General features: G+C 47.9%; 1 protein-coding gene across 1 annotated transcript; it reads left to right on the plus strand.

Annotated features, from left to right (window-relative positions):
• The first annotated feature begins 379 nt into the window (after positions 1 to 379).
• Positions 380 to 9,349, plus strand: LOC101080061 (calretinin). The gene is made up of 11 exons (XM_003969987.3): positions 380 to 582; positions 4,255 to 4,337; positions 4,434 to 4,523; positions 4,653 to 4,733; positions 5,609 to 5,665; positions 6,070 to 6,147; positions 6,390 to 6,445; positions 6,549 to 6,588; positions 8,064 to 8,117; positions 8,652 to 8,723; positions 8,834 to 9,349. Exons 1-11 carry the CDS (start codon positions 489 to 491, stop codon positions 8,948 to 8,950), a joined length of 822 nt encoding a protein of 273 aa, XP_003970036.1. The 5' UTR covers positions 380 to 488; the 3' UTR covers positions 8,951 to 9,349.
• Positions 9,350 to 9,639: the final 290 nt, after the last annotated feature.

The following is a 9,639-nucleotide window of genomic DNA, read 5'->3' on the forward strand; positions in this document are numbered from 1 at the left end:
TCACTGCGCAGCTCCTGCGGGTTCGAGTCCCGCTCCTGCTTCACTGACCAAGCAGCTGGGAGGAAGTGACAGGGAGGCTGGAGGCTCTGTTCGGACCTACAGGAGCCAGTTGGTTGCCCCGCCGACGACTAAATTGATGTAAATTTCTTCTTGCAGGAAAAGCCGGATTGGGTGGTGATGCTGCCATCAAAGCGTAATGATAACTCATGTGCAAAGCCCAGCAGAGCCTTCCTCTTCCTCCTCCTCCTCCTCTTCCTCCACCTCCTGTCATGGTGTCCCGATGTCGCTGCCTGCAGGCGTCTCCACACGTTGGACGCGCCCCCAAGTGGCGGGTAAGAGTAGCACAACCGCCACTGGACGCGCGGGGGTGGGGGTGGGGGTTTAAAAGCCTCAACCGACGAGGAGCTGCCCAGAACCAAGGAGCTCTGCACCGGGAAAAGTTTACCTCAAACTGTCACAGTCGACTGAAAGCAGGAAGCTCAGCAGAGATGGCAGCTCACGCACAGCAGCCGCCCCACCTGCACCTGGCCGAGCTCACCGCCACGCAGTTCATTGACATCTGGAAACATTTTGACGCTGATGGTGAGTGCGGGGCGTGCGGGACTCTCGCGAATATGTTACGGAGCTCAGTGTGATTACTGAGCCAGTCCTTTAATTAGTGCACGTGTGTTTTTGTCCATATGACATTACGTCTGCAGACACTTAAGTTCTCTTCGTGAGCCGATTTTCTTTAACAAAATTATCAAAAGCCTCTAAGAAATATTACAGAAACGTTTTTTAAAGAAATAAAATGTATATTTTTCTTCTTACAATTTGATTCTGTTGTCCATCGGCTTAATTTAAGTTGTGACTTTTGTGGGATTTGAACGTAAAAGGAAAAAATGAGTGAAAGGAGGGAAGAAAATGTTGAGGAGAGAAAGAAAGTGATGGACGAGAAGAGTGAGTGGATGGATGCAGAAAGGAGGAGGAGAAAGAAGGTCTGAGGGAGGACAAGATTTGGGAGGTGTGTTTCCTCTCCTTTCACTTGACTTTGATGGGCGGAGCCTCTCGGGGCGCGCCCCCGCGGGCGCGCGCGCCTCTCTCGATGAATAAATTATGCAGCGAGATTGATGCAAAGTGCCTCCTCATGATTTAATACGGTGATGTCGAGGCTGAAAGTCTTCGCAGTGATGAAGATGATCTTTTTATGGACACTAATTGGTTGTTGGTGACTAATTAAGCAAAAGCACCAAACTGATGAAAAGGAAGCTCCACCCCCCCCCCCCCCCTCCCCGGGTTTGCCATCATATTACGTAACATGTGAATGAGTGAAAAGTACCCCCATTAATGTTGCAGTGTGAACGTTTCATTCGTTCATTCCCTCTAAGATCCTCATGTATTGGTTCCTTTCAGGGTCTCTCTGGTTTTCTGTGCACGGAGACCCAGACGTGCACGTCTCTGCTTTGGTTTGAGGCCACACCTTTCATTTTTATTCAGAGACTGTAGTAAAGTAGTAGCAACCAGGCAGGGAAGCATCAACCTGCAGCCAAAGATTTAGAATCATCTCTTGGTTGTGTTCTCAGTTCTAATCAGTTTGTGTCTTTTTTCCATCGATTGGTCGTGTTACTGTGATCGGACCTCTCCGACCCCAACAGTCTAAAGGGTCACCAGCATGTTCTCTAATATCTCTGATCTTCTCCGGCTTCACTGGTTTTCATGTTACAAATTGAAGGATTATGGTCGTTCTTTTCTATATTTTCTGAACCCATTCAGGAGAAAGCTTTGACCTTTCCTGCTAAACCCACGTTAAACCTCCTCGGATAAACTCAGGGTCTGAGTGACAGTCGAGCGTCAGTCAGGGAAATCCCCCCCCCCCCATGATCCCCCCACGGACTGTTTTTATGTTAACAATGGCAGCAACCTCCACACCATATGATCCAAATTGTGTACAATTCCAAATCAGAGCAGCTCTTGTGAATCCTTGATGCAAATCCTTAATTTTATGACTTGAGCATAATCAGTATTTCAGTAATATTAAAGCCCCCCTGGATTCTGGAGGCCTGTCAGTAGTTGGAGCAGCGTTGCAGCCACAGCTGCTGGTGTCTGGCTGGACTCAGGTCGTCCTCAGACCTTTCATAGCGGCTCCATCAGTTGGTGAGCTGATTTTTTTTTTGCTGTTTTTAATCATGAATAGGAGAATTACAGAACAGCTGCCGCTAAGCAATTAGCCGCGGAGCTGTGGTCGACGGTGTTTTGGGGAGTGGACGGCTGCATCTGCTCATTGTGCAGAGATGTTTCTGACAGCTGAGGTTTTCCTTTCTGTGTGTGTGCAGCTGAGCTGTCTGTGCGCCCCACTGAAGAGAGTCCAGATGTTTCTGGGGAACTCATGACAAGTCACCAGCAACAAAGGCTCATTGGTTCTCTTTCAGTACGGTTTTAGCGATAAAGTCACGTTTGATGAAAACTCTTCCTGCTTTAGGGACTTCTGACGGCTGCAGGGGCGCTGGCGCCGACGGGAAATGGAGAAATTTGAAATACAATTAGAAGGAAGTAAAGGTTTGCATGCAATTCCACAAATGTGTGATCCATCAGCCTTTTTTGTCAATATGCAGGTCCAGTAACTCAGCAGCTGAGGCGGTAAATCAGCTGCCAGGATATTAAAATGTTTGGGCCTTTCATTTTTCTGCTGCCTCCTTCATTTTCCCACCGACACCATCGCGATACTTTAAACCCACGAGGTTATTCCAGCCTTGTTTGAGTTCCCCATTAACCTGTCAGCTCTGTGGTCAACATTACGCAACTTCACCTGAAGCAACGGCGATTTCCCAGTTATTCCGAGCACACTGAGGAGTGACAGTAGCTGTGCGGAGCACAAGCAACCACAGAGCATAAAGGAAGTGTAGGATAAAGGAGCGCCACCACCCTGAGACGGTCACAGCCGCTCTACTGCAGCCTGTCGGGGGGGATTGATGTGTGCTGGCCTCGCTCTCTCGGGCCGTCCGTCTTGATCTCCGTTCTGCTGAACATCGTACCTCCAAAGAGTTATGGCTCAGTCAAAGATGCTAACTTCATAGAAGTGCACACTCCAGAAATGGCTCCGTGCGTGCGTACACCTGCGTTTTATATAACTGGATGAAACCGGTTCTGATTGGTTGCCAAACTGGCAGAGATTTACTCAGGTAATCCGTTTTAGCTCGGGGGAATGAAATCACTCGTCTTGAAGAGGCCCATCAGACGTTATTAGGGACGAGATGCTGCTTTCCGGGTTCTCGTGGATCAGACGGTTCTAATTAGCGGAGCAGAGCAGCAGCTAAAAAGATCAGTTCCAAACCCACACGGTCCGCGTTCCTGTGGAAACGTGCACACACAGACATGTGTTTGAGTTGCTCCTCTCTGCCTCCCGATTGTAGCAGCTGACAGCAGCCAATCCCCCGCCAACAACACACGCGTCTAAATTGAAATTGAATTACACGAAATGGTAAAAATCCATAATCCGTCTCCTTTGTTTGCCCCCATTACTGTTTTTCAATACAGCGTCAATAGGCCGTTACGCTGCTGTCACGGTTTCTTCACAGTTTCTCGAGCAAAGCGCCGATTGTGTGATGCAGATGAGGGGGGGGGGAATTGGAGGAAAGGGAATTAGATCAGTGGATTAAAGATTAGGGACAGATGAAAAGGGTGAACCTCAGTATTTATCTGAATTGGTTTACTTTTACCCTCCTGTTTTGTGGGATAAAGGTCAAAAAGACAGATGGGACTCCTTGTTGTTATTAAAAAGAAAGACTAATTTTGGCTCTCACGGGGAAACCAGCGAAGAGACCGACTGTATCGAGCGTCTTTCCCCGTTGTGCTGAAGTTTGGACCTCGACACGAGGAGGCAGCGCCCCAATAAGCATCAATCTGGCTGCCCACTTTAACTCTTTTAGACAAAACACTCATTAGACCACCCACAATTCAGCTGCATGGATCCCCTGTCTCCTCAATTTCCCCCGACCGCTGATAAATACCAATTTGGCGTGAGAGACACGGGACTTTTTCAGCCTCTATTTCCTCCGGCTCCTTTTTCACAGTTGCGCAGAGATCCAGTAGCGTCGCCGATTTGCCATAAAAGCAAAAAGCAAATACGTGCACAGGTGTGGACGCCGGTTGAACAGACGCACTTAAGGAGGATCCAAAAGTGATCCGCTGCGTCAGGTTTCCACAAACATCATTCCCTGGCAAGCTAACACAAAACCTTCCCGTCGTACCAGCTCAGCTTCTCCGGTTTGTCCGCAGGAAACGGCTACATCGAAGGGAAGGAGCTGGAGAACTTCATCAGGGAGCTGGAGACTGCGAGGCGAGGAACAGCAGCCAGCGTGGTGAGCACCTTCATGAGCAGCTCACGTGCACGTCAGGGTCATTATTGTGCATTACTGTGTCTTAAATGCAAATGGGTTCATTTCATCTGCTTCCAGGATCCTTCGCACGCTGCATTCAAAGAAAAGATGAAGGAGTTCATGGCCAGCTTTGACAAAAACTCTGACGGCAGAATCGAGATGCTGGAGGTGCGAACTGATTTACTCCTCTTCTATTTGGGACCAGAGCTGGTTGCCAGCTGAAGTCGAACTGCCGTCATCTGTGCGCGAATCTCTGTGTAACAGTATTAATGTGTCTTTTTGTGCTTCCCGCTCCAGTTGGCTCAGCTTTTGCCCACAGAAGAAAACTTCCTGCTGTGTTTCAGAGAGTTTGTGGGATCCAGCTCTGAGTTTATGGCTGTAAGTTTGTGCTTCTTCAGTTGGTCAGATTATAAGATCTCACTCATCAGCACTGGGCTGGGAAAGAATGGGGGGGTTAAAAAATAGCGCCGCCCCTCTGATGAAAAAGGAAAACTACCCTGAGGCGCTAAATCAACCTCAGATCGCCTCAAACGGTAACTAATCCAGCATTTGCTTTTCTAGTCGGCACAGACGCGTTCACGCGCTCATTCAGCCTCGGAGGTTTGCTGTCTTGCTCAAGGACACTTCAGAACGTAGCCCCCCCCCCCCCCCCCCAAACAGGAGGACTGCTGGGTCTGCAGAGCCTCTGGGACACAACGCTCCGGGACTTCTGTTGCCTGTCTGCTGAGTAAAGAAGACTAAACGTGTGGACTTTTCCAACCCTTCAGACACAGAAGCAGCTTTTGGTGCGAGCTCACCTTCCTGACTGTCAACATGCTGGCGGCAGATCAACAGCCATGTTTTAGTCGCCCCATTTTAACCACCTGGAAGGCCATCAGTGACCGCTCTCCTTCAGTTGCTGGAGTAATTAGTGAGGGAACAGTGTGGCATCAGGCATCTGCTCTTCTTTGGGGGGGGGGGGGGCAAACCCAGGCCAGTGTTGAGGGGGCGTTTTCAGCGATAGTACCATGTTCAAGCTGCTCTCTGTGGTGAAGCTATTCTCAGACCTCCATACATTATAAATGTAGCGCAGCTTTCTGCGGGATAACATCAGTGAGTGCTGGAGGCCTTCAGGAGTCTATCTCTGACAAATTCTATATTTACACCTCGTCAGAAGACGCAAAACCAGGTGCAAAACTGTGCTTTAATGTTTCCTATATGAAGCAGAAAAGATGGTTCATGGCCGTCGGTTCACTGTCACCTTTCTGCTTCAGGCCTGGCGGAAGTATGACTCTGACCGTAGCGGATACATCGAATCCAACGAGCTGAAGGTAAAACGTGACGTTCAAAAGTCTCTAACGTGGAAGGTAAATGTGGTTTGGCAGCCGAAGCCCGGCCTGAGCAGGGACGGCAGCACACTCATGAATTATCCACAATAACAATTTTAGACAGGAAGCCTTTATAAAAACAGGTTTACTTGAGTATTACATCATATTGTTTGTTCCGGTTGTAAAATAATAGATGCATTTATATGTAATTATTATTATTATCAACAGGTTTTTTTCCCCCTACACTAATATAAATGTCTCTTCTGATCATTTTACACTTTAAGATTATGAATGAAAATTCTCTCCGTGATGTGAAACACCCTAAAGTCTGCACATTAATAACATCTCAATTACTAAGTTAGTAACAGCATCTATCACCTCCTAATGACTTTTCTGCCTCTCCTCAGGGCTTCCTGTCAGACCTGCTGAAGAAGGCGAACAAGAGCTACGACGAGAAGAAGCTGCACGAGTACACGCAGACGATTGTGAGTCTCCTACAATTCTGAACCACAAATCCAGACTTCCGTGGAGAAATCCTCCAAAATGAAGCCCGAATGTAGATCGAACCCACACACTGAAGCACTTCATCGCCTCTAAAATAAGTAAATAATGTCTCCCAGGAAATCTGAACCAAAGGGCGGCCATTTTACTGCCTCATTGGAGGCGTTTTTAGCGTGTTTGTGTGTTTGTGTGTGAGTGTGACTGCTCTCTGTTGTGTATGTTCCAGCTGAGGATGTTTGATCTCAATGGCGACGGCAAGCTCGGCCTCTCTGAGATGGCGCGGTGAGATTCTAGCTTTTTCCTTTGCTTTTGTCTGGATGTACATTTGAACGCCGGTCTTAATTCATGCTGACGAGACGGCGTCCTCCCTGTCGTTGTGCCGCAGGCTTTTGCCAGTTCATGAAAATTTCCTGCTGAAGTTTGAGGTAAGATTCTGCTCTCATTGATTTTTGTGCACATCGACTGTAACAATTTAAAAGGTGTTCTTGTAACAGTCGTGTACAGCGGCAACAGTGTTGCTCAGCATTATCGGTTTGTCTACCAACGGACTCTGCAGACATCAACGCTGCGCTCTTGCTTCAGGGCATCGGGATTTAAATAATACTGGCTGCTGCTGTAGCTGCTGTAGCTGCTGCTGCTGTAGCTGCTGCTGCTGTAGCTGCTGTAGCTGCTGCTGCTGTAGCTGCTGCTGCTGCAGCTGCTGTAGCTGCAGCTGCTGCTGCTGCAGCTGCTGTAGCTGCTGCTGCTGCTGCTGTAGCTGCTGTAGCTGCTGCTGTAGCTGCTGCTGTAGCTGCTGCTGCTGTAGCTGCTGCTGCTGTAGCTGTAGCTGCTGCTGCTGCAGCTGCTGTAGCTGCTGCTGTAGCTGCTGCTGCTGCTGCTGTAGCTGCTGCTGCTGTAGCTGCTGCTGCTGTAGCTGTAGCTGCTGCTGCTGTAGCTACTGCTGCTGTAGCTGCTGTAGCTGCTGCTGTAGCTGCTGCTGTAGCTGCTGCTGTAGCTGCTGCTGCTGTAGCTGCTGCTGTAGCTGCTGTAGTTGCTGTAGCTGCTGCTGCTGTAGTTGCTGCAGCTGCTGCTGCTGCTGTAGTTGCTGCTGCTGCTGCTGTAGCTGCTGCTGCTGTAGTTGCTGCTGCTGCTGTAGTTGCTGCAGCTGCTGTAGTTGCTGTAGCTGCTGCTGTAGCTGCTGTAGCTGCTGCAGCTGCTGCTGTAGCTGCTGCTGCTGTAGCTGCTGCTGCTGCAGCTGTTGCTGTAGCTGCTGCTGTAGCCGCTGCTGTAGCTGCTGCTGCTGTAGCTGCTGCTGCTGTAGCTGCTGCTGCTGTAGCTGCTGCTGCTGTAGCTGCTGCTGCTGCAGCTGTTGCTGTAGCTGCTGCTGTAGCTGCTGCTGTAGCTGCTGCTGCTGTAGCTGCTGCTGCTGTAGCTGCTGCTGCTGTAGCTGTAGCTGCTGCTGTAGCTGCTGCTGCTGTAGCTGCTGCTGTAGCTGCTGCTGTAGCTGCTGCTGTTACTGGATTAAATCAATTTGATAATTGAAGGCAAAGTCTTTTTAAAGCCATGGCTGCTTTCTAGTTCCACATCCAATATGAATATTACGGCTGTGCAACATCGGAGGTCTACAGATTAGGATTTCAGTGTCAAATGGGAAATAGAATGGGCCAAAACCATCATCTACACATCTGCTTGTACTTTGTCATGAATGTTCCCGTGCACACATGCCAGCTTGGGGGAGCAGATCAACAATTCCTTTGTAACAGAGGATTAGTTTGCTGATCTGGATTAACTCAACTGTAGTCCCAGTTATCATAATCTGCGTGGATTAATATCAATTCTGGATCTTCACTGCTTTCACCGCTCTCTAGAAATGTCCCAAGTTTCCAGTAATGTTTGTGCTTCCTCCTCTTTCTGTCTTCAGGGCATAAGACTCACGGTCAAAGAGTTTGACTCGCTCTTCACCTACTACGACAAGGTGACCAAATTATTTTCCGATGTGTCCACTTTCAGATAGGTCTACCGTAGCCGTGGCAACGGCTCTTGGGATGACAGTTGGCCATTCAGCCACCCTGTAACTGGGATTCATTTGTGTAAAATGTTGTACAATTGTCAAGGAAGTGGATACTGGTATTGATTCATAGATGATTCGACTTTTGGTTATTTTTTGCAGCATTTAATTAAGATTCCCATCTTTGCCGTTAAAGGATGATTTTAATACCCAGGGAGGCCTCTGGTTGGTGTGAAGGGGGAAAAAAGGAGCTAACATGTTCAAATTGACTTAAACATGACAACTGGAATGGTAAAAATCTAAAGCAAGTGTGTGTAAATCAATTCTTTGTGTTTTCTCCTCATATTCAGAGAAATTTTTCTTATCATAATAATCATTCAGCCACTGAAGCACTGACATTTACAGACACGGAACTGATAGCAAAGCTGTGGATCATTGAATTTCAACCCTTCCCAGATTATGTTTATGTCTTCTGTGACCTTTTGTGCCACCTCTCTCCAGGACGGTAATGGCTATATTGATGAGCAGGAGCTGGATGCATTGCTGAAGGACCTCTGTGACAAGAACAAAATGGTACCCAGCCTATTGATTGTTCTGTTCAGGTTACTTTTCTGATCGCCAAATATAGCAGCCTGATCTCCGGCGTGCCTTCTGCCCATGTGTGCCTGTGTGGTTTCTCCCAGGATGTGGATTCGACAGGGCTGGCTGGGTACAAGGCGAGCATCATGGCTCTGTCTGACGGGGGGAAGCTGTACCGCACCGAGCTGGAGATCGTCCTGTGTCGAGACTCCGCTCTGTGACCGGCCTGCCGGAGACCACCCCGACGATGCTTCCATCCCTATTAACCCTGATATAATCCGGTGCATGTGTGACCCTTAACCCCCCCTACAACACCTCTAATGGAAGAAAAAAAGTGCTTCTGAGATCACAAAGTTTACTGCTTGGCCCTGCTGTTTTGGCTGTTTTCTTCTTTTTTTAAATATGCATTTGTATTTTTACATTTGGCTCAAATCTAGACTTTGCAGTTAATTTGTTATCACTAACAACTGTTTGTGTATTTTATTGATTTTATTTAGTTGAATAATATCCTGTTTTCAAGGCTTGAACTGTTCGATTAAATACAGTATATAAAGATAAAGACGAAACGTTCTAAAGATTGACCTGTTACTGAGGAATGAATAAATAAATATATCACAACATGTCTTGCCCTGATTATTCACATCTATGTATATAGTCTATTAAAATATCATATCTACACTGGTGCCATCAGGGGATCATACCATCATCGTCACTGCCTCCAATTGTTTTTTTTGGCCCTGCGAAGAAGGAATAATTCCCCCATATCGAGAGTCTCCCCATTCCAGTGAAGATTACAGCTCTGCCTCCGATGCCCAGAGCAGGAGCGTTCTCTCCAGAGAGCCCCACCCTCACGTCTCCTGGTAGCAGAGAATGAGATGTGGAAAAAGCTGCTCCATTTTTCATAGAGGAG

Source organism: Takifugu rubripes, chromosome 13, assembly GCF_901000725.2.
Source record: "Takifugu rubripes chromosome 13, fTakRub1.2, whole genome shotgun sequence".
Classification (NCBI taxonomy): Eukaryota; Metazoa; Chordata; class Actinopteri; order Tetraodontiformes; family Tetraodontidae; genus Takifugu; species Takifugu rubripes.